At 42.9% G+C, this 25,027-nt stretch overlaps 1 protein-coding gene across 5 annotated transcripts in view; it reads left to right on the plus strand.

Annotated features, from left to right (window-relative positions):
• The window catches only part of LOC111649891 (nuclear factor 1 B-type), a 65,952-nt gene that overhangs the window by 4,743 nt on the left and 36,182 nt on the right, over nt 1-25,027 (plus strand). For 2 of the 5 annotated variants that reach the window (XM_087172133.1, XM_023399585.2), the window contains exons 1-2: nt 450-1,351; nt 3,909-4,440. In XM_087172133.1, the coding sequence (XP_087028259.1) occupies nt 1,325-1,351; nt 3,909-4,440 (559 nt within the window). In that variant the 5' untranslated portion in view covers nt 450-1,324. Of the gene's footprint in view, nt 1-446; nt 1,352-3,908; nt 4,441-25,027 lie in introns of those variants that run through there. The other 3 variants (XM_087172132.1, XM_023399586.2, XM_087172134.1) reach the window with 3 other exon arrangements.

The following is a 25,027-nucleotide window of genomic DNA, read 5'->3' on the forward strand; positions in this document are numbered from 1 at the left end:
CACACACACACACACACACACACACACACACACACACACACACACTGCAGCCACAGAGTAACAATGTTAAACTTCCAGTCCTTTCAGCATTAAAGCTGCAATGTTACAACACACCCAGCTTAGTCATGAGAGTTTTACAGCTCACTAAAAAACTCATTCAAGTGTTCAGGTAGAGCAGGGTTATAAGGCCCACTGACATAAAATGTCATTTAAAAACTAACTAAAAACATACAAAGTATTTGTAACGTGCCAAAGTTTCAAGTTAGGTAGCCTTTCTTTTTTCTTTTTTTTTACCAATCAACAGTACAGTTTAATCCTGCAGTAAACAATAAAATGAATGATTTAAAAAGATCTAATATTTGTATTAAAATGTGCCTTATCCTCTGTCTTAGATACTATTTATCTTATCAGAATTAATTTGAGGAACTTTTTCACAAAATCTAAAGGCAAAAAAAACAAACCTGAGTTCATGATGTTTCCCCTGCAATTATGTGGCAAAACTAAACTCAAAAGACCCACTGTTTGTTTTTACTGTGAACCACAGACACCCCGTTGAATTATCTAAACTGGAAAAGGAGTAAGCGCATGTTGTTGACAGGGAGCTCGGGGGTAAAGGGTGCCAGATCCGCGGAGGGGAATTTTCCTTTTCCGTGTCTATGTGACCGAGGCTGTGGTCCAAAGTCCCCGAGGCTCTTATAATAATTCTGCTGGAAAGAGGGGCTAAATGAATTGTACGCTGTGTATTAAGATAGCCGAAGAGGAGAAGAAGGTGCTGTGTGGTAGATAGGGGTTGTGTGTTTGGAGGAGGAGGAGTGTGACTGTGTAATTACGTGGGTGAAAAAAAAAAAGAAAAAAAAAGTTGGGTCTGATTTGCTGGAATTGCGCAGGACCGAAGGTGCACCGGTCGATTTCATATCAAGTTTGGTTAAAGCAGGGGTGAACATCACACACTCGGCGCCCTCTGAAGCTCCCCACAATGCTTTTATGAACGAGATATCACTGCACCGAGACGCTCAAAGAGCCCGTGTAGTAGAGAGGAGTACGCAGCAGCCCCGTTTGCACCGGCTCTACGAGTAGAATCTGCGAGTGCTCGCTGTGCATGTCAACTTTAAAAAAAATCTCCTGCATAAAATCTCATTTTCTCTGCGGAGACGACAATCTTTGGATCGCAAAAAAATCCATGGATGTTCTTGGATAATCTTTTTGTTTTACGCGGATAGCTGCTCCACAGTCTTGCATGGTGCACATCGGTCCAGGAATGGCGCGATAAAGTGATCAGAGGAATCAGTCCAAGTACATTCACTCTCTGTGTAGCCGTCTCGTCATGTACTCTCCAATTTGTCTTACTCAGGTATTTGTGTCTTTTTTTAAATATACATTTAATTGTTACGATTTCCATATTTGTAATGAAATTGCAGTCAGGGAATAGAAAGTTCTGTGTATGCGCCAGGATTGTAGTTTTCATCTGTGCGTGGGAAATACTTTCACAACTTACAAATAACGTAGTTTTGCCATGTGAGTGAAAATATGGCCTTAAAATGAACCAGAATTTATGTTGTTAATCCTTAATGCGCACGTTTGTGCCATAATTGTGGTGATTTTTACTTTTCGAGATCTTAGATTTCCACCGAAAGTCAAAATGAAAAAAAAATTGAATAGTCCTATAGACAACTAAAAAGTAAGTAAAGTGCCAATCTCTCTGCGTTCTTTGTGTGCGTAAAGTTGTGCGTAAAGGTGATATTTTTTTTAAGATAGCACTCCAAAACTTGATGTTCTTGATAGTCCTGGGTATTTGGTGCAGGTATCTCTCAGGTTTAATTAGGTTATTTGTGTCCTCTAATAACCTCACACACACTTCCTGGCCTTGCTTGAGCTGTGTTTATATTTTTTTCCACGTGTATATTTTTATTTAGCGTTAAACCCCTATATTTTAGGGAAGTGAAGGTGGAAGGAGATAAAGCCACTTTCACTGTAGGAAGATCAAACGCATGATAAGGTTGTTTCAGGCTTGGACAGAGTAGCTGACTGTTTTGGCTGACTCAGTTTTACTGTTTATATTTTACTTGGCATAAGTAAGTGATTGACTGAGATGTGGTTTAGTTTGTACTTAAGAGGATTGTGCTTTTATGGCCCCAGCTGAAGTGCACTGCATAGGCCCTGGCCAAGTCATTTATCTTTAAAGCATTTGGCTTTAGACTGGTTGAAAAAAATTAACAGAATATTTAAAGTGTTTTTGAACAGGAAACCAGAAGTGAAAAAGATTTCGGAAGCAGCTCCTGCACATCACATTTACTGCTAACTTTTGTCAGTTTAATTGGCAACTTTATAGTGAGGATGTGACATTAAAAGGAGCTCTGAAATATTTTCTTTTAACCTCTTTAAAAGACTGTGGATATGTATAGCATCCATAGTACATAGTAAATATAAAACATTTCAAAACTAGAATCTGTAGAGAATAAAATGTTAATTCATGCTGTATGTTAAAAGATTATAATATAACATCAGTATACTAGAGCAGGATTTTATTGGCCCTAAAGTGCAGACCAGAAATGTGGCTTCTCAGAGGAGCACCAGCGGCAGTCACAGATAGGGAGTAGATTTCTGTGGTTTCCTATAGCCTGTCTGCCTGGCTGCTTATAAAAAAGGACAATATGTGGTTTAACTCTTCACAAACCTGCTCAAAAAAGGCGCTGCTTCTACTTATTAAATTTGACATTTTAATGACCTAAAACAAAGATAAGTTAATGTTTCCTCTTCTCTCTCACAGCTGCTGTAATTTCTGACGACTCTTAAATCTTTCACACCGTCCTCCACATTCCTGCACCCACAAAGAAGAAGCATTAAGTGATTATGATAATTTGTATTAGAATTACTGGAGTGGTATTGGTGTGAAAGCCCGCAGGCCATTGAACTGCTGTGGAAATATTGGTGTTTCGTTTTTTTAGTTGTAAGGATCAAGAGGAATTCTGTCAAATGTGAACTGCAAAACTTTTCTTTTTTGACGCATATATGCAATCATTTTTCAGTTTAGAATTAAAGATAATGTGGTGTAAAGTTTACTACATCTTAATGCAAATTACACAGAAAACTTCAACTGATTACAACTGATAACCCATATAAATATTTTCACTAATATTGACATGAATATCTGACAATTTATCCGAAAAATACGTTTCAAGAAGACTAAAAATTTAAAGCAAGATGAAACATTTAACGCAGGCCGGTATTTTAATATCACTGTCTGACCTCAGGGTTTTGGAATGAAGCTGAGCAAGTGTCATTCCGTGTGTTAACCTCATTTTGTACATTCAGCCCTATGATGCTCTGTGCATATGCACTGGAGAATGGGAATCTTCCTTACTTCCTATTTAGTGACTGTGGCCCACCAGGTCGCTACAGCTTATCCACCATCCCTCATGGACATGGGATAAGTTCACGTTGCAGTGTGAATAGTTTGATAAAAAATATGCAACTGTAAGAGGCGCATGCTCTCTGTAGCAGCAGCAGCAGCAGCACGGGAGTCCCGCTCAGAGCATGCTCGTGGAATGAGAGTGGAGACACGAGTGTGTTCAGTCACCGGGCTTGGTGCTATTGTAGTGCTGGCAGTTGATATAAACAGTGGAATTTCCTTGTCATACCTGTACTACGTCCAGATACATCCAGAATGGTAAAACCAGTGTCGCTATGTGAAGAGAAACTTCTCGACTCAAAGCTGTTGAAACTGCCAATAAGATGTGATGTGACTGATTATGAGGGATTGTTTGTTTGTGGTCTGACTTCCCTTCTGTCTCAGATTAGTAGCTGACTAAACCCATATTTCTTCATCGTGTTTGATGACATGAGTTTTTGATTATATGTCTCTCCTTCTCTTTTCCCCTCTCCTCACTGTGTCCCTTTGGATGCTCCAGGATGAATTTCATCCCTTCATCGAGGCACTTCTTCCTCACGTCCGTGCCATCGCCTACACATGGTTCAACCTCCAGGCCAGAAAACGCAAGTACTTCAAGAAGCACGAGAAGCGGATGTCCAAGGACGAGGAGCGTGCGGTGAAGGACGAGCTTCTGAGCGAGAAGCCCGAGGTTAAGCAAAAATGGGCATCCAGGCTGCTGGCCAAGCTGCGTAAGGACATTCGGCAGGAGTACCGGGAGGACTTTGTCCTCAGTGTGACGGGCAAGAAGCACCCGTGCTGTGTGCTATCCAACCCGGACCAGAAGGGCAAGATCCGCCGGATTGACTGTTTGCGGCAGGCCGACAAAGTTTGGCGACTGGACCTGGTGATGGTCATCCTCTTCAAAGGCATCCCTCTGGAAAGTACAGATGGCGAGCGCCTTGTCAAGTCTCCACATTGCACCAACCCAGCACTTTGTGTCCAGCCACACCACATAACAGTGTCGGTCAAGGAGCTAGACTTGTTTCTAGCATACTATGTCCAGGACCAAGGTAGGTTCAAGCTCATACTGTGTGTGTTTGTTTCACTTTGTGTGCGAGCTAACGCGCATGTGTGAATGATGGCTTGGCAAGGTCAAGGGTCACATGTGTTACTTTTTGGCAGGCTTGCAGAGACCGGCTGAAAGCACCACTACATTTGCAAGACAAATAAATATAAGAAACATCATAGTCAGCACTGTGTATGTGCAGCGTACATTTTATATGGTTCAAATGTGGCTCATTACTAAACAAAAAGACTGTAATCAATACTGAATGTAGAACATGTTTTAAATGTGTCCTTGCTCTGCTGTTCTCCAGTAGCAGCTCCTACTCATGTTCGCTAATTATTCAGCTACCATAATGGACAGTGTGTGTATTATCTCGTACACACACAGTCACACAGGCTTTTACAACTGCACACACACTGTGCACCTGGAGATTAATTGGAAAGTTGCAGGATAGAGTGGTTAAATTAAAATGAACCAACTAGTTTTATATTTTTCAAATACTGAGCCTTTTTGCCTTTAAGCCTCCTTTATTTCAATATTTGTTTATACTGACAGTATATTTTTAAAAACTGAGGTTGTACTATGTTAAATTATGGCCTTCATTCTGGAGCGTCCCAACCTTCATTCCCATAGTTCCCATTATATAATGTAACATGTAATTTTTTTGTCAATCAAAAATCGCATAAGAACACAATTGTTTTAAAATGAGATTTCCCTCATTAAAAATACACAAACATTGAAGTTACATCACAGCTCAGCATTGAATGTGTGAGTAAACTTTGGGCCTTGTTAATAATTGCAATAAATTTCCGTTGTTAGTTTTGAAGTATATGTACGATATACTTATAATGTGTGAGCGAGTTTGTGCTGAAAGAGAAACCTGCGTCTTTTTTTAATTCCTGAAAAGCTTGTTTCTTTAGATGAAAGCCTTTGTGAAAACTGAATTTTTTTCAGCACAGTGTGAAATAAGAGGTTAAAAAAAATTGGAATAGATTTTTGACATACACATTTTTGAATGGCTGTGTTTTTTTTATATTAATTATTATAATTTTGTTTTTTGCCTTGACATACAACCAGTAGTATGCTGCACACTCATAAAATACTGGCATTCACTGAAACATTTGAGATGATTTAAGCCAAAAATCTATCACGGAAAATTCTTTTTCTTTTCCAAACTGTAAACTAGAGAAAAGAAATTGTGAATTTTCAACCAGTATTTGATGACAGAAACATCCCTTTTGAATCTGATATTTCACATTCAGTTTAATGAGAAGAGGAACAGTAATTACACAAGTTCTGCAGAAAATATTGTGTAGATAGATGGTGTAAATTTCCTAATCAATGCAGTTTTTAATTAGACATCAGATCTATTGATTTTTTTTTCAGAATTGAAGGCAACTTAAACACCTTCACCAACTCTTTCAAAATTAAATTGTGTGTCTCAGTTTTGTCACAGCACATAATTAAATTTCAGTCTTTCATGTCTCTCATAGTTTTGAACTTCCTCCCTTTATCTGCTGTCACCATAGGAATCCCTCCTATAGTATTGCCCTCTATTAAATCTATTGCAGCAGCACAGAATAACCACCAACGCTTTGCTTTTGAGGGAGAAATGGTGGTATAGCTAGCTCATTATCATCAAACCTTGAGCGCCATTTTGTGTTTGATAAGTGCCAGGGAAAGCAGAAGGCACAGCACAGAGACAATAATGGTTGCCACTGGCACCGGGGTTGGCATCAGACCCTCTTTTGTGTCTTTTGTAGGATGCCACCGCTTCTCTAGTTTGCATCTGCTGCATTTTTAACTGTTCAGCACCAACTTGAGAATGGTTCTTTAGTACAGTTTTTTCTTAATATACACCATTTAAATGGTAAGTTAGCGCCTGTATTGTACGTTATTGATGGACATTTCACCAGCTTTTATTTTAGAAAAATGTCTCCGCTCTGGAGGGAGAGCAAATTATTGGCAGGAAGATTAATTTCAGTGTTTGAAATAGATGCCGAAACATACTGTTTACATTTGTCGGTGGATGAATTCAGGCTGATTCACCGTCGCCATCACAGCGATTATTTGCCGCTGTCTTCAAAATTTTTGTTGTTGAAACTTTGGCAAATACAAAATAGCATTCTTTTACCGGGATCACAGAGACGGCGATGCTTTTTTTTTTCTTTTCGTTTTTTGCAAGCTACGTCGTCTTTTTCTTTTCTTTAAGTTACCAAGCAGTGCCCATCTCTAGACAATGCAGCCATATTGTGGTAGCGTGCGGCATGGCGCCATTTTGTTTTGCACTGTGCCAGGGAGGCAGGCAAATCACCAGTAATGGTTGTTAGAGGTTTGGAGGTTGGCATCAAACCCTCTTTGTCTGCTTGCAGCATGCCTTTGATTCGTTGGTTGGCATCCGCAATGCAGTGGGCACGTTGGAAAGTTTTTTGACAGTGGCAGAATGGAAGCCGCTGCCTTTGTTCTGCTGCAACTGCACGAAACAAACAAACATACAATCGAACACAAAGAAACTAGCAAACAGCTCTGCCTGAACCAGAATCTGGTATTTGAGCAATCTGCTAGAAAAAATTGGTCCGGACTGTGCTTCTGATATTGCTCTCCCTGTTATCTGGCAGTGGCTTGGGTAACATCAAATTTGTTGTTGCCGTTAATTCACTCGACGGTATTTATTTTTTTTGTTGTTATTTTACGTGGCAAAAATCAAAAAGTTCTGAGTGTATTTGTTTTTGATTCTGGTGGGTCGCTGCCTGAGAAAGGTCGTCGTGTTGGCAGCGAGTGTGCTGGGTGAATTTAGAGAGGGCACTCAGCCCCCTTGTTCTGGGGCACAGACGCATTTAGCTAGGCAGGACTGTAGCACCCATGTGCATGCCCAGATGAATGCCCGCTGGGAAGTAGGCTGGGGGCTGGGAGTGGGGGTTGTGGCATCCATTGTGCCAACTGGCAGGCTGTGTTCAATACAGGGCCCTGGCTTCTCACACACACACACACACACACACACACACACACACTGCTGTTGTACTCCGGTGCACTTATATCAGTCTTTAACTGATAAAACAAGAAGTGCAATTCTTTTTTTTCTTTTCTTCTGTGAATCATTGCCTCTCCCCACCTGGGTTCATATTTGCAGATCCAGTCTGACAGATTGATGGAATAGTTGTAACAAAGCGTGTAGACAATCATCATGTTAGGACATGCTCGAGTACGGCAGGCCTCGTTTGTATTTGGTTTAAGCTGCTCATCACTTCTTCCTCAACAAATGCAGGAATGTAGTTATTGTAATGTTTTCACTGAAAGTTCTCGGCCTTGAATATTTAAATGTCTTGTTCTCATTAGGCATGCATGCAATTAATAAAATATGAAAATAAAATAATTAAAAAAACATATGTGATTAAGATACACAAGGAATCCAGATAATGAATTTGGAAGAATATTGGAAAATGTTATGTAAATCATCTGCCGTATATTTTCCTAAACGACATAAATTGTAAATGATTCAACAAGAGGAACAAAGTGGGAACGGTAACAGAGAATAGAAATGACTGTAAAGAAATCCTAGCATTTTGAAAGGGAAGTGGATTACCTCATAAGCAGTGACAGAAAGGGACCGCTGAGGTAGTCCAGTGGGAGACTAAAGAAGTCAAGGTCAAGCAGCTTTCCCATTACTCTGGTGCTGAAAGTTAACACAGCCATAAAACATCATTACCTTGACACACACAACCCCCCCATCCAATAACGTAACTTTTTTTTTTTCCACACCGTCATGAGAGTTTGTGGAAATGGCCGGATTACCTCTGTATACACGCTGCCATGTTAATGGAGACCTTGTTTTACGAGCGCTAGACTTAACCTCTGCCCCCGGGGTCGTGACCTTTGCAAAGAGATGTGGCAGGGTGTCCTCTGAAGTTTAATTGAGCAAATCAGATCAGTGAAAACGCGCCGTTGCAGGCCCAGGGCATGTGGAGGAGAAAGACTTTTTGCCTGGGGGAGTGGTGGTCAGGGGAGGAGGTGGGGGAGCTGCTCGTAAGCCCCCCTTGTTGACCTCCACAATCGGGGTCAAACCGCGGCGGTCGCAGTATCACTGGAGGTCTCTTGGCAACTGTTTTTCTCCACTCCCCCGCCACTCCTGGTTTGGCTGGTGGTCCCTTGGTTCACTGGCCTAAGTGAGGGGGAGTAGGCACCAGTGACTCCCCCACCCCACACCTCTTAACCCCCCACTCTCCAATTCCTCAGGCTGAGTAGTCTGGCTGGTCCCTATCTTCAAGACTGGCCGTTGCCTGCTTACCACGCTGCGTGGGGTGGCTGTTTGCATCTTGTTTTCCGCCCAGCTGCTTCAGAGGCATTGGTCAGGCGGCCAGTGCGGAGGCCTGACCTTCTGGGTCACAGTGGAGGTCTGTGACTAAGCACAACATCTATCCCTCCCTCCCTGCATCCCCTTATCCTCCTCTGCCATCAGGAATCACCCCTGCGGCACACAGCCCGGCCAAATGACTCTCTCACTCCTTCCCTCTCCGGGTCTCTTTTCTTTTCTCACTCCCTGGCTTTCCCTCAAGCCCGAGACTCCGACCATGACAGCTGTCCCAGGCCCAGGCGCTTGGCCAGAGAAAGGGTGGCTGGGTTTGTGCCAGAAGTGTGAGACAAAACTTGTTGTAAGCACACAGTATTAAGGACACCACTGTTTGTCTTTGTTTTTTGGGTTAAGTCAAGTTTTTCAGCTTTAATTTTAAGTTTGTCTAGTGAGATGATATTGGAAAAAAAGTCTCAGGAATAGTTTTTTTCTAAGTTGAGTGGAATTTTATTTTTTGGACATGAATTTTAACAGTGTACATGCAGAACAAATTCAGTAAGACTGTAAAATACAAATCCTGGGAAAGACCTTAACCGATGACTCCAGAGCCATATAGATAAAAACTCTTCAGAGTGAACTGCACAACCCTGTGCTTAGCTTCCATTCTGGCTCCCTTATTAGTATGCAATACAGCCTGCGGTGTCTGGCTACCTCTCTCTCAGAGCCATAACCTATCGAACACATTCTCTCAATCTAATCCACTTAGAACTCCCTCTCAGCTTCACCGCTTGCCTTATTGATTTCCGCTTCCCACTAAATGTCTTCCCGATCCTTTTTCTCTTAACCCAGGAGCTATTTATGTTTCGCAGTGCTCTTTCTTTCTTGCTTACTTCTTGCTTTCTTTCCATCTTTTTTCTTTTATTCTTTCCTGCTTTCTTTCTTGCTTACTTTCTTTCTGTCATGATGTCTTCACTCTCTCCCCACGATCTTTGGTTGTTTGTGATCTCCATCTGATTCTCCTCTGCCTTCTTTTCCCTCCTGCTCTTTCTCAAACACTAACCTGGGTGCAGTGCAGCCAGGTTGCCTGGCTCAGTATGAAGCTTGTGTTATTAGCAGCGGGGTTTTGCTCGAGCAAATACCTCAAGGCTTAAACAGGCCGTGTTACCTCCTTAGCCCTCTTTTGTGTGCCATGTGTACATAAATCTCCATGGAAACAAGGCAACTCGGAGCAGAGGCCACTGAGAAATGTGGATGCCTTCTTTCTCAACAAAATTTACAACTTTCTTTTGCTCTGCTACAGTGTGTTTAATTTGCTTGTGTCACAGTTTGCACTGTTACATCCATCAAAAAATGAGACAAGGCCTTTCTTTGACATTCTGAGGCACAGGCATTGTGTTGAAAAGGCTTTTCTTGTGTATTTCAGCAGGAGACTCAGTTTTGCGTTGACTACACTTGGTTGAGGACTGCAGTTTGTGTCATTAGTCTATGGTTAAGATCTCAGCTTCTCCACACTTTCCCAGGCTTTCGGGGAGGACCCCAAATGCATTTCAAATCCCCCCGAGGCCACTTGACTGGAGGACCGGCACCTCCCATCTCCCCGGATAGATTCCCCACCCCCACCCTGTCTGCCGGTCCTCCCAAATGAAGACAAATGGGGTACATTCACCCCCTATCCCAGGCACTACACTGTACCTCACTGTCCTGCCTTACAAAGCAGGCTCTCCCTGCTGCCTGAGTTTCTCCATCCAGTGGCTGCGCTCTCTTCTTTGCCATCGTACGAGCGTAACTGCCAGACAAACTTACAGTTGTCCCATCTGCTTGCTACACTGGTCATGTTAGACAGTAGGGTCTGTGGTGGAAAGAAGGATGAGAAAGTTCAGACAGGAGAAACTGAGGTTTTAGATAGAGAATTCATGTGAAGATCTTTTTTGACCTTGCATTTTTTTTCGGGTCAGCCAGGAGAAAAGCACCCTCAAGTACCAGACTGAGACTTTCATGTAAAAGCCAGTCCCCTTTACCCAGGAAGGAGGCTTGTTAAGAACCAATGAAGGGAAGAAAAAAATGAGAAGGGGTAGTAGGTGGGGTGTGATGGGGAACTTTGGGCAGGGATAGACAATCAGAGTGGTTGCCCAGGAGACACTAACTTCTCTGTGCAGCACCCCCCAGCCTGCTTTGCCCCATCAAAGTCTTTTCAGTCCAGACAGGGCCGATCAGTGGCCCAGAGTGATGGTTGTCTCTTCTTTTGTCTGGCGGTACAGTACGTCCCATCACTGTGACGGCTCGACAAGACCTGAGCGGGACAGAAAAAGAAAGGCCTGCCATTGCAGCGCTGTGCAAAATGTACTTTTGGGTGGGCATGTTGCTGTTTGGGGTGGGTGGGGGGTGGGTGGGTGAATCCCTAGAGGATTTCTTTCTAATGTCAGTTCGCGGGTCAAAGTGGGGATATGGTGTCTGGGGCTTGGGAATAGCCTGCTTGGGACGGATTCATCAGCGCCCCATTGAGTTGTCAAAGCTAGCCAAAGAGCTTCCACTCCTCCCTCACATATGTCAGGTTCACTTCTCAAAAAGCTCCTAAATTTAGAAACCGACTCCCGATCAGCACAAGACAGCACATATTCAGTGTAATAAACAATACAACCCCCAACGTGGTTGTTTGTGTTTATTGACTCATATAGTAAGAAAAGTTATAGAACAATAGAAGAGGCAAGTGGAGTAGGAAAAATTGTGATTTACATTTTTAGCACTTACATAAACATGCTGTCTTTTATGAAAGGCAGCATTTTAGAGCGGTGGGGCTGTATGTGATTAAAGTGAGCCGTACAGAGGGAATGGCAGGAGGAGAGAAAATATGGACACCTTGTTGATTGGAACAGCATGAAAATCTCATATCGCTGGACCACCAAACCAGCAGATGTTACAGATTTTCTACAGAACGACTTGCTTCCATTGTGACAGATAGATCTGTTTTTTTCACGCTGTCTCTTTACATTAAAACAGTGAAGTGACACAGTGAATAAACGGAAAAATCGAGCAATGCAGCTTCTTCTGTAGAGATTTCCACATAAATATTTGAGAATTGAATTTAGCCATGGCATAAACACGTCATGCACAAAAAACAACTGTAATCTGAAATTCCAAAACAAAAGTTTCTGGAAGAGAAAATTTTTGATTTAGTTTCTAAGCTGAAGTATAAAATATAACAATACCGTCACTTCCCTTTTGTCATGCCTTTTGCAAAATTTTATTTGGTGTGAACTTCAATATTTGAATCATTTTTTATCTATTAGGAAACACTGGATTCTGTGGGCTTAGTAATTATGAAACTGTTTGGCCACTGTGCAACTACTTGTGTTAGGAACAAGCTAGTCCAGTGCTGTCTGGGCTGTGTGATTAAGGCCCGCTGCAGCACTAACAAGGATGGTTAATGAAGCCCATTATTTTTACTGGGGAAGAACAGGGCTTGTTACCATGGTGTGTTCTGAAAGCCTATATGATCTGGCTCCAGATAGCTCGATTTTTTCTCAAATTGGCCCACTCTCTCCACTGGCACAAGGCTGCAGCTGGTAGTTTAGCTGCACTGACTTTTAGAAAACCTTTCCAAAGTTTTATAGGCGAACACAAAAATGCACACATGGGGACACATGTTTACACTCATACGCCTATATATATGGCATGGGCATGAAAACCATGAACTCCTTTACTGCACACACACACACACACACACACACACACACACACACACACACATACACCAGATTATTGCTCACCTGCACTTCACCTCAAAGGACTGCATTTAGATTCCAAGAACTGCAGCTCCTCAATAACAACAGTGCTCTAGCGTTTGTCGGGCAAAAACTGAAAGCGAGAGAGCTTTAAAAGCTTGTTCCGGATTTACCAAGTCAAGATTGTAATTAGGCCTCAAACATGTGCGCAGACCTACAACCTGCAATTATGCTGCGGATTCTTACCAAAAAATAACTCGACTCCACCATCCCTTAAGTCTCATGGTGTAGCTTATATTATCAAGCCAACAAGAGGTCATCAGGCTACAACAGTCACTACATGTCTGTGTGTCCCACTGTTGCTTGGCTAATAAAACACAGACCCTGGCTTATTTGAACTTTGTCCATTTGGGCCATGATGTAATAGCTGATCTTCCCTCATTGTTTTCACAGAGTTGTTTGCAACCTGTGGTCTGGGATTTCTACTGGCTTAACATAGCTTTTTAAGCAGTTATGATAATGACCCCAGTTGACCTACAGATGGCTAAATGAGTAATGCTCAAGCTCATCATCTCTTATGGGATCCCAGCTGAGTCTGCTTGGTGTTTCCCAGGAACATCTTTATCTGCTTATGCAGGTCTGTTTCGCAAACTATTAGACGCTCACAAGAGTTTTTTTCTCCCCTTTCTCTGTAAAACCTCTGGCTGTAACTTGGGTTGCCATGTGTGTCTTGTTAAGGGCAGTTATGACAAATGGCAGCAGCTGTACAAACTAATCTCTCTGTAGCTTTCACACATGGCGCCCAATTAACAATGGACCACTGTGGGGCCCTAATCCATGGTGCAGCCATCCTCTGGTCCCGCTTGCTGAGCCAACTGCCCCAGGAGACTCTTCTCCTCTGCACTCCTGCTAGCCAACCTCTAACTCCATTCAGATGGGAGCTGGTGAACACCACAAGTCCTGCTCGGGCTGGAGACACGGTAGCCACCTTGTTTGTTTCCAAGTTGGGAATCCTGGTCCCCGACGTTTAAGAGCCTGGGTTTTATTTGTCACTTTGGAGTTCGCTGGGATTAGGTTGCAACCCTGAGAGTGTGCATAGTACATTTGAGCGTTTGGACTCACATGCACCTATGAACTCACGTGTATTCAGCTTGTGTGAATGCATTAAAACACATGCACGCAGCTGCAGCTGATAGGTTTAGCAAAGTGGGTGCTGAACGGGTGGGTGGGAGCCGTGCGTTTGAATGTATGTGTGTATGTGTGAGCTAGCTTTCCTGTCAGTGTGCATATTTCCAGTAGTTGTATGATGATAAACTGCTGTTTCTTGGGGCCTCAGATAGCTGAATGTACTTAAAGTGTGTGGGAGAGTGCTTTACACAGTGCATTCACTTCCTCCACAGTCGTATAGGATAATATACCATAGGAAGGCAGGGGAATGTTAACCCACACTCTTTACTTAATGGTCCTTTTTAACTTTGGATTAATCCCAACACTGCTACTCAGATACACAAACAATATCCATCCACTTTCCCAGGAAAGATTTCAATGTGTGGAGTCCTTCTCTCTGTCCAAGAGTATGTCAGCAGTGTTTTACGTGGCCCTGCTAAAGTTCAGTTTTAGATTACAATCGATAATTCCAAAGCCGAAAATTTTCAAGACGTCATTTGGATGCAAACCAATGTGAATTGTTGTTTCCACATATTCTTTACTCTGGTGCAAAACAAAGCCACAAACAGGAGTTTGAGACTCAAAAGAAGGGTGTCGAAGGGTCGGCGGCCATCAGGAAAACGGTGCAGGCCCCTGCCAAATCTATGACATGAATGAAACAAATGGATGAAGGAAAATGAAAATGGTTGGGGTGTGATCTCTGGCAGGCAGTGCGAAACCAGTGCCAACTATTATGAATGAAAAACTGCTGCTGAGCTAATGAAAAAAAAAAAAAAGAAAGAACTCGGTTTTTTCATCCACCATCCAAGAATAATTAACTGCTCGCAGGCCTTCTGGTGAGGGTGGAGAAAGCCACAAGACACTTGACTCACATCTCACACCGCAGAGGAAGACAGTGAAACACAAAGAAGCGGGGAAAGAGAAGCAACAAAAAGTAGTTTTGTTGGACAAAATACAAAGTAGTTCTTAGTTACTGCTTTAGCTTTCAAAAGAGGGCAGGTGAAACCAAAAGTGGAGTAAAAACTGAAAAAAAAGGTGTTTCTTAAAACCTCCTCACTTCATTATAGAAAAGTAATAAAAAGTCAAATTGCACATAAGGCTGTTAAATATTCATTGTTTATAGATCACATAAAACAAAACTTTTACCCAGAAATGCGAATAATATAATAAATATACACACATGGGCACACTCACATTGCACCTGGGAAAAACACACTTTCAACTTTTAATTCCCGTTCGGGCTGTTTGTTGACAGGGCCTCAGGAATCTGCAGGGATCATGTATTATACTGTAGCACTGATGCGATCAGTTGAGGAATCAATCAGTCGGTTGACGGAAAGCTATTTCAGTTATGATAACTGATTGTTTGTCAAAGCAATTAATGAAGCAAACATTTAAACATTTGGTGTTTTCAGCCATCAGATATGAGGGGATTTGCCTTTTTGTCTGTTTTTATATCTTTATGAATTGAATATGTTTGGGTTTAAGTAATGTGGAGCTGTGGGACATTATGATTTATGGCATTTTTTACAATTTTTTGACGTTTTTATTGTCTAACAGAATAATCAGTCACAAAATAATAAATCCTATAATGGAAACAATAATATGTTCCAGCCCTACTGTACCGTGATGTACCGTACTTATGTTATCTCTCACAGCCTTCTCTTACAGTATGTAGGTAGGATTACATGATGGAAAAAACAGAATGGGGGCCAGATGTACGTATATATATATATATAGGACCTGACAAGGGTACAAGGATGGACACCAGGCAGAGGCGTTACATATCACATACACCACGTCCCATAGAGATAAGGACTATATGCGCTGTATGTAAAGCAAAGAACAACTGTTACTGATGCATGATGGCCTGAGATGGCCTGCTGGAAGACAGTACATATGCTAATTGCAGGAGTTAGAGGGTATAATTGAACAACACAGACTATAAAGTCTGGATTTTAAAAGTATTTTTAGTATTGTAAGTTTTTAAGTGGATGCAGGGTTAAAATGAAGTGTACAGCGTTCTGGTCTCTGGGTTAGTTGAATTGCTTTTTGTCACTGAGCGGCCCGTGGGCGCAGAATTTATTTTAATCCATTATCAACTGGCCCTGTAGCCAAGAACAACTACATTGTTTTTGTTTTACCGTTAAACCTTTATTTAATCGGCATCTTGTATGCCATGAACATCACCCAGGGCTGACAAAGCACACACTGTTTAGAGGCAAACACTCAAAACAAAAAGTGGTTTCCCCATTATGGCAATCAAAGCAATGTTATCAGCGATCAACATGTTCTCACCCAGAGACAGAAAGGAGAAGAATGCCCCATTGACTGATACTGCCTGCTAGGCCAGTCGTGCTGATCTCCTGAAGAAAAGACCAGTGTCGCTGGTGGACCCCCACTCCCCCCAACTGCCACCCCGCTCTTTGCCTTCTTCCCTCTATATATGTCTCAATACTTGGGGGATCTTAGAAGAGGGGGGTGGGGTGGGGTGGGGTGGAGGAGCTGAAGAGGGCTTCATGTGTGTGTGTGTATTGTCGAGGTGCTGCCGGGCGACTCTATCCCATGCTGGTGGTGTAGGGGAGGGGGGGCTGAAAAGACGGAGCCGTCACCTGCCAGACTGCTGGAATGTTAATGCCGTGGCTCTGATAATTGGATTTTGTACACACCGTCTGTGAGGAACGTCCAGCAACTTTCCCCCTCTTATTGTTCGACCCAGCCCTGGACCCTCAATAGGGCTTGTCTATGTTTATACAAGCACTCACGTCTCAATAAAGACTGTTTACAATGTGTGTGTGCGTGTGAGTGTGTGTGGTGTCGGACTTCTGAATCACAGAGCAGTTGTGTGTGACAGGGCAACTGAAAACCAAAGCAAAGAGTATGTCAGATTATCAAGATTTGTCAAATATTAAACATATTAAGAGATTTGTCAGGTCTTAAAAAGGATTTCTCTAAGATATTAGGAATGTTGCAGTAAGAGTTTATATATACTCGGATTAAAGGTTTTTCACAATTGCACATTTAAACCAAATAGATACATTTTTTTGTTAGCTATTCACTCCACCACACCAGCACCACGCCTGCACATTCTGAACTTTCAAAGGTAGGCACACCCACTTTAAGGTCAAAGGTGAGGAGGAAGCGCTCCCTATTGGTGGAACGTGTGCGAGGCGTACATGATCTGGGATCATTAGGGAAGTCATGGCTCTTGTTTGCGTCGGGGGGAGCCTGGAATCGGGCCGGGAGCTGTGACGCACTGGTTTCCCTCTCCCTGGCCTCCCATGCTATTTCCACCCAGGCTGCAGCGGCTTGAGCTGGTTAAACGTCTCGGCTGCACTGACCTAAATTCCTCATATTCACCTCAGAAGACCCTTGCTGTAGCCAACCAACAGTTTTTTTCCACCCCTATAGTCTTCCTATGCAAAGAGCATATGCTTTGTTTGTGTATAAAAGTTCCTTCCTGTACATAAGGAAGCTACGTTTAGAAAAAAAAAGGCATCTTATTCCCAGCTGTAATCCCTCTGAGCAGAACTGCTAGAAACAATGACAGAGGTTTTTCATTTGGCAGAGAGACTTGTTGTGGTTAGATAAACAGCCTCTAATTGCATTTAATCTGTGTTAAAGTAAGGCATTTGGAACAATTACTTTGGTATGTTTACCAAACAGCTGTTGTGTGGATCCTTTTTTTTCACATCTCTCTATAAGATATAATGGATTTGGTTCACCTCGCTGGTTAGTGGGAAAATAAGATAGGCGCTACATTAACTTGTGCATGGATTTGTATTCAGGACTCACCAGTTAGAAAAATAACCGTAAAATCTATTTCGTTTGGCTAAGATCTCGTCAGTGTTAAATGGCTTTGGTTAAGGTGCCAGATTTCCATTTTGTCTCACTGTGAAATTGTGCCACTTCTTCTACAAAACAAACACAATCTAAATCATTGGTCATTACTTACAATATAATATTTATGAAGAGCATTATTCTTAGATAGCAACATGCCCAGTTAAACTTAAGAGATGATAATACTTTAAATGTGCAATGTGATTATAATCTGTATTTGTGCAGGAAAGATTACGAGAAAGCATAACGGTGTTTCAGGCAGGGGCCCTCCATATTTATTCACTGTCTTGCTCTTTTCCCTTTAACCTGGCAGTAGTGTGCTGTTGCATAAACAATGGTCTGGGCAGCCACCTTTGGGCTATTGTAGCCTTCCACAGGCCTGAACTCTGGCCAAGTGGATGTTGTTGCAGGAGACGGCCCCGCAGCCAAACATACGAGCCAACCAGAGGCCTCCGTTCCAGGAGGCGAGCACTCGCCGGACGATACCCGAGGATAGTAGTGTTTGACAGCTCTTGGATTGCGTAAAGGAACTTGACTTTGAAATTCAAACAGAGAGCGATGAATGGACCGCAGCACTGCAAAAATGACGCATTGCCTGCAAATGTCACAACTAAAATCAAACTCGAGCCACACTTTGGACGAGGGATAAAGTGCTTGTGTATGTGTGTGCCTGTGTGATTTGACATGCTGTATGTGTTTAGTATTCATAATGAGGTGTTGCAAAATGCATGCTCTCTGCATATCTTGCTCGACTCACCCACCACCTGTATAAACAACAGTGGTATTGCGAAACGGTTCCAGGGAAAGGCTCTTCCCGGGCTTGTTGTCAGAATGAGGTCAGCGAACACTACTCTTTTTCTCTCTCACTCTCATTTTCTCTCTGCCTCTCTCGCTCGCTCTCGTAGTTGTACTTTGTCCTTCTGGAGCATGGGAGGAGTAATGCCACTAGCTCAACCTCAAGGCATCTGCACACGCTCACCGGGCATGTGTGCTGCTGGGTGGAGAGGCTTGGTTGTTTCCGGCAGGACCACTGACAAACAACAACTTGCTAATATTTTTCTTAGTATCCACAAGGGGGTTATTGTACTGTTAAATCCAGCAATCATTCATGTCGGGTTTTGATTTAGGGTTATTTTTGTAACATGTCATCCCACCTTGAACTGTCCAGAAAACTGACATGAAAATTACCTGTTATATCTCAAGTAGTAACAGGCTGAAGCATTGCTTGAGCAATATTGCAATTATTATAGCAATCAGAACATGGACTTTGGGGAACTCTGAAGCACTGCTGGATCCACTTGTATATTTTCTTTGGTTGGTAACATGGACGGGAGGTTGCTAAATGTGAATTCTCACAGTATGACATAATTTGACCCCACTGCTGATCATTTTACCCTGTAAAGGCACAAAAGCGTGCTTGGAGACGTAAGAGGAGTGCACATGTATCATATGCTTATAGTTGAGGAAGCAGCTACTCGCGCCACCCCGCCAAACGCTGTGCTCCCAGAGGCACTGCTGGTTTACTGCGTCGTGTCTGGAACACTGTAACAGGATCTCCAGAGAGGAGCACAAAATGGGTGCTTTGTGTCGAAGATTTGTCCAGACAAAACCAGATAAGGAAACCCAACAAGGGCGAGCCAAAGGAGCTGCCTCTGTGACTTGAGCAAATAACCTTTAATCTAGGTCGTGCAGCCAGATAGGGCCAACAGCAGCGACTACCAGCAGTGGCATTAGTGGTGACGTAAGTGATAAAGAGAAGGTTAATGTGGTCATTCCTATGAAGAGTTGAAAAAGTTATACTGTAAACATTATTTCTTGGAGGCTGTTTGGGTTAATGGAGGGCTAGCCTCATTATTAGTGAGCTTCTCTCCATTTGGTTGAAGGTCTGGGTTCAGTTCCTCATATGGTCATACCTACTAAAGTATCCCTCACAAAGATGCTGAAGACTTTTCACTCTGCAACCAACCAGTGGGTGTTAAAATCCAAGAGTAAGACTTGTAACTTGTAGACTTGTGTAACTGGGGGCCTTTTTGTAGATTACAGGAGTTTCAGTGCAGCACCTCCTACACATTTTATTTCCAAAAGACCTGAACTTGATGGTATGAATGAACAAGTACTATTTGGTTGATTCCACACTCTGATTTTTGCGGTGACCCGATGGAGCCCAATTCTCATGGCAGTCATAACAAGGCCCATATATGCCTCCCCATAACTGTGGCCAGCCCCTGGGGCTGTATGTCTGCCTCCCTCTGCCCACATTTCCCCACAAGCCCCAAAACCATCGATGGAAGGGCTGGGGCGGGGTGTTGGGGTGGGGGCAGGACCAGAAAGCTACATGGACCATATGTGTCAGCAGACCACAAAATGCTGAAGCCATTACTTGGCCCATTCTAGTGAAATTGAAAGCAGGAGCCAGTAACAGCAGCAGCAATAGCTAGTTTTGGCTGAGTGCATGGGGGCAGTGTTAGGAAAGCCCAGTCAGATGGTAGTGCTCATGCTGACTTGTTGACGGCAGCAGGCTGCAGACGGCTGATGTCTTGTTGTCATAGCGCCAGCTCCTCCCTCTCATGACCTCTGAGTGATGACGCTTGTCTGCTTCTCTCTGTTTCAAGTTTGTAAAAGTGTCTGCATGTGTATGTGGTTATTAAGTGCCTCATATGGGCTAATAGATCCCTGCTAATACTGCTGTTTGGATGCTGCAATTTTAATTATTTGGAAGCAAATGTTATGAAGCAAAATTATATGTAATATTTTATGAAGACTAAACATCTAATATCAACTCAGGCCTGACCGTACTCAGCCCACATTTTTCCCCCAGTCAGTCCAACTACAAATGGAAGCTCAGCAGATGTAAGGTTGCATTACAGGAGGTGAAAACATGTATTTAGGCGACGCTGTCTCATGTTCATCCTATATTAATGAGGAGACATTTGTCCAGCCGTCATGTCATTGTAAGCTGCAACACTGCTCTTGCTCTTGGCGTTTTAAAAAGGCACAATATGAACAGTGTTAGTTAGCTGCCCCCGGTATCCAGCTTTTCTTAAATCTTCATGCTGCCGTAAGGAACCACGTGCATCTAATGCATTAGTTCAGGGTATTGTGTTACATGCGGCATACATCATGCATTGTGATTGTTGGTAATTTATGTGTGAGACGCGATGATTTGTGGGAAATTTCACCAACTTTACTTTTTTGGAAGAATTCTTTTTCATGCGAAATATAATGTCCTTCAGTAGGTTGATTTTATAACTGATTTACTGCTGGAGGTTGTGTTCATACTTGTGGGCTTTTGTTCATTGCACTGTGGTTTGTATGTGCATGTATGTATGACTGTGTTTGTCTTTTATACTCCGCTGAATTCTTTTCAGCTGAGTTATCCATGGTGGCTCACTCGCTCAGCTTGGCCTCTCTGGTGCCACTGGGTTTTAGGTATCATCTCAAGGCACTTTTGCTGTAAAAGGGAACATTTACTGGCAAATTGCACCCTTCACTTCCCCATCAATGCCTTTAAAGGTGAGATCCCATTCTGTTGTATTTGCCGTTTTGTAATCTCTTTATTTATTTCTTTATTTGGTCGGACGGCGGGTGTTCGTAGTATAAGGGCTCATGGAGAAGACTTATCTTCAAGCGCGCGTCTGTCATCTGCTGCTGCAGACAGAGTGCTCTTTCATTCGCTCCAGTGAAAGAGGGTTCACAGAGATTTAAGGGAAAGCATTGTTTGTGCTCTGCAATGCTTAATCACTTGGATTGGACACCATATTAAAACTTGGGCTCTAGACGGGAGAGAGCCTCTCCGTCTAAAACGAGCACCCGTCTTCTACAAAAAGGAGCAGCGCTGCCTCACAGGGTGGGTGACGGGGACAAAGACACTCTGACAGAGTTAAGCCAACAGACAGAGGAGATGAGGACAGAGGAGAGTGAAGTTCTTCAGCAGAGTGAAAGTTAACACCTAAGTTACTAACAATACTAATACTGAAAAAAATCATACATAATATTTTTTTTTTTCTGTACTAACTGAAAAAAAAAAAAACCCAACATACATTGTTATTGGTTCTGCAGTTTTGCTTGCAGTGTCTTATCTTTCCCTGAGCTCGCGGAGTAAGATGGCGGCTTATTCCTAAAGCACTTCACTTTCCCATACACCCCCCCTGCACTCCATTTCACTGCAGCGCTGATTACACATAGTGTTTACATATTCCATAGAGCACAGTGACAGAGATAAACCTCTCCTGATGCTTATCCCCTGGCCACAATGTGGAAACCACTAAGATATAATGTAAACCAAACGTCACAGCTGCCCTTTCATGTCTCAAGTGCCAGTTCTGCGTGCTGAGCGAGAATTTTGAGAGCTGGGCTTTTAAGTGAAATTGGTTAAATTGAAGTTTAAACCATCATACTTTTTTTTTCTTCTTTTTATGATGTTGGCAAGCTCCTTTCATAAGTGTATTTTCAGTCTTTTCACATGGTAGCAAAGGAATACTAGTGTGGAGGTACTTCAGCTAAAAAGTATGTCTCCAGATTTGGGTGTTTTTTCAAAAATAAACATTTTATGCACTTTAACCAGCTCTTCTCTCTTGATAGCTGGTCATGGAAAGTTTGAGTAGCTTGCTCTGGTGAAGAGGAGTATTTGACACACATAGCTCTGAGTTTTGGGAATGAATATTTGTGGCAGGGGATAGGCGTTTGATATGAAATGTGATTAATGATCTACACATCAGCGAAAGAGGGGAGCGTTCCCCATAAAGTAGGTTGTGGGATTATACGGAGGGCTGTACTCCGAGGACTTCTTGGCATTAATTGGCCTGTCTCTCCTGTGGCTCCAAGTATCGCTGTCACTCTCCTCAGCACACTGTGGTTTGTGCATGTTATCACTCTTGAGGTCCTTTGCAGTAAATGTGTCACAGGAAAATTGCGCTGACCTAAAAATACCCTTGCATGTGCATTTCCCATCGTCTCACATTTGGGAAGCTGAGCGTCTTGGGCTGCTCAGGATCTGGTGCCGTGTTAGTCCCTGCAGCCGTGACTGAAATTCAGCTGCTGAAATAGTCAAGGCATTGCAAACATTTGAGGGATGTTCCCATCTTCTGTCAGAGAAAATGAATTTTTCGCCTTCAGCCATTCAGCTTAAAAATTTGTTAATTGTTCCTGACTGACGTAAACATGCTCTGCGGCCTCAACCTTTGAAGTCCAGTCTATAGGTTCCACCACACTCCTCGCATAGCACCGGCACCGCACCCTTGTTTTATAAAGTGCTTATGAGCTTCAGGGCTACTGCTCAGTACACATAACCTGCTATCAGGACACACAACACACACAACTCACACACACACACACACACACACACACACACGCACACACACACCGTCATTCTCCTGCAGTTGTGTTTACCGAACAGACTGTGCTACAGTTGCCAGGGTTAACTAAGGGAAATGAGGTTGCAATCGTCTTTAATGGGAAGTGCTCTGTCAAGTCGAGCCGGTTTGTAATATACCTCAGATGCTCTTTACTGGAACAACACCACAGTTAAATAAATAATAAATCTTACACAGTGCTACATGCTTGAACTTCAGTAACGTATTAACATATATGCAAAGGTGCTTTAGTCACTGTAACTATGTGGACTTCTCCTCAGCTTTGACAGACTTGTTTTCTCTCTGCTCTGCATTGGCTCCAAGTTGCCTCCGTAAATCTAAAACTAATCCACCAAGTGTGAGCTCATCCCTCTTAATTTGTTTGCCCGCTTTACGTCCATGAAGATGTTCTCCAGTGACATCTAAGCCATCACGTTGACAACCCCAAGTGGCTTCTAATACTCCGACTGATTCTCTTCTATGGCTGCTTTGAAGCTCCCTTTATTATGTTCGATGGGGCTATTTTTTCCCCTCCTCCTCTTGTTTATGAAAGCGGCTTCGATAAAGGCCTTCAGCGCGCACAGCCCAACTTGCAGTCTGCTGCTTGGCCACTTGGGCAAAGCTGAGGCCTACTTTAATCAAGACATGAGAATGACCCACTTCATCTTATGCTAATTTGTTTTTTTTTTTTTTGGAAAATTATCCGGGATTGACTGAAGAAATGTTTTTGGTCCCTTTAATAAGCTTATATCAAAGTAATATCTGTCCATTGATGTAGGCTATGTAGACATAATTCCACTGTGGCTTTTTGCTTTTATTTACGCCAGAACCATGTTTTTCATACTCTATGTGATTGAATCACTTTGCTTGCCTGTTTGTATGGAAGCAGGTCCAGTCTGTTGTAAAACAGAGAAGTGGCCCTTTTACGAGGTGCTAATGGCCTGCTAATTCTTGAGGAAAGGCAAAGTGACCAATTCATTCAGCTGAACGTTTACTACCTATTGCCCTTTGACCCCTTCCCTGACATGTTGATTTTACAGTCCTAAATGCTCTGTACCATCACATATATAACCTGTATATATAATTACTGTGCATTGCAGTGATTTACACTCATGAAATCATAATTTCCTAATGACACATTATATTAACACATGTATAATCCAATACAATTTATACATGAATTACTGTTTTGTGGGACAGTGTCAGAGCTTTTACTTTGGAGGTTGTACTGTTTACTGTAAGTGTTAAATGAGGATTTAATATTTTGTTTCAGCTGTATGATGGAGAAAAAGAAAATTACAATATGTACTTGTGTACATGTAATGCTATGCATCACTAAAAATGATGAACTCAAAAGTTATATGGGTGAGTCAGCAATGTTTGCTTGGTAAGTTGTATTTATTGCAGTGCTATTACACTCGATTACATTTGATTGCATTGTGCAGGTGTTGGGAATGTATCATTTTCTTTGTGCATAGATGTATCACATCAAAAACCATAACTATCCATATCATTCAATTAGCTAATCGCCCATGCTCGCTTCTTTCCAGCAAACCACTTTACTAAGCCTTGTTGTCTTTATGGTTTCCTCTGGCGGAACGTGCGTAAATAGCGGTGGATGAAACAAGAGGTGATTTAGTGGCCTCGCCACAATGCGCCCTGCCCTGGCGGCCGCTTCCTACCTTTGTGTGGTCGAGGGCTCAGGGGTGCGGCAGCGGATACATGGCCTGGGTCCCGGCAGGCTCTGAGGAGGGAAGGAAACCTGGTGTCAAAGGCGATCGCTCGCTGCTTCTGTTATCTGAGCAACAGACACTCGCAGCAAGACTCAGTGACACTCAGTGTGGTTGAGACACTACTCACTAGATAAAATGTTGTGACATAAGTTTTCAATTATTACATGTTTTCGCATTCAGGGGAAGCTGACAATGAAGCGTTTCTCACAGTGAAAGCAGTGGAAACCTTGTTGCGTGTGGACCGCTGCTGCATGGTTTCTTTCTCCTGCTCCTCTCCGCACAGGCCTCTCCTGTAACCTTGAGAGAAGCCCGCGCAGGCCCCAAGTTCAACGAGTGCATGAGGCATATTTTCGCTGAGCGTGCTTGGACCGCCCCACTAAACCCCTCGACCCCCCACCCCCCCTGCAGCATTTACTCTAACCCTATTTGCCCTCCCACCCACCCCTGATCCCAGTGAACGAACTTTTGGCATCTCAGATAAAGTGAAAAC

This window comes from Seriola lalandi, unplaced genomic scaffold (genome assembly GCF_002814215.2).
Source record: "Seriola lalandi dorsalis isolate HSWRI2012SDOR001 ecotype SW California unplaced genomic scaffold, Sedor1 jcf7180002052086, whole genome shotgun sequence".
NCBI lineage: Eukaryota > Metazoa > Chordata > Actinopteri > Carangiformes > Carangidae > Seriola > Seriola lalandi.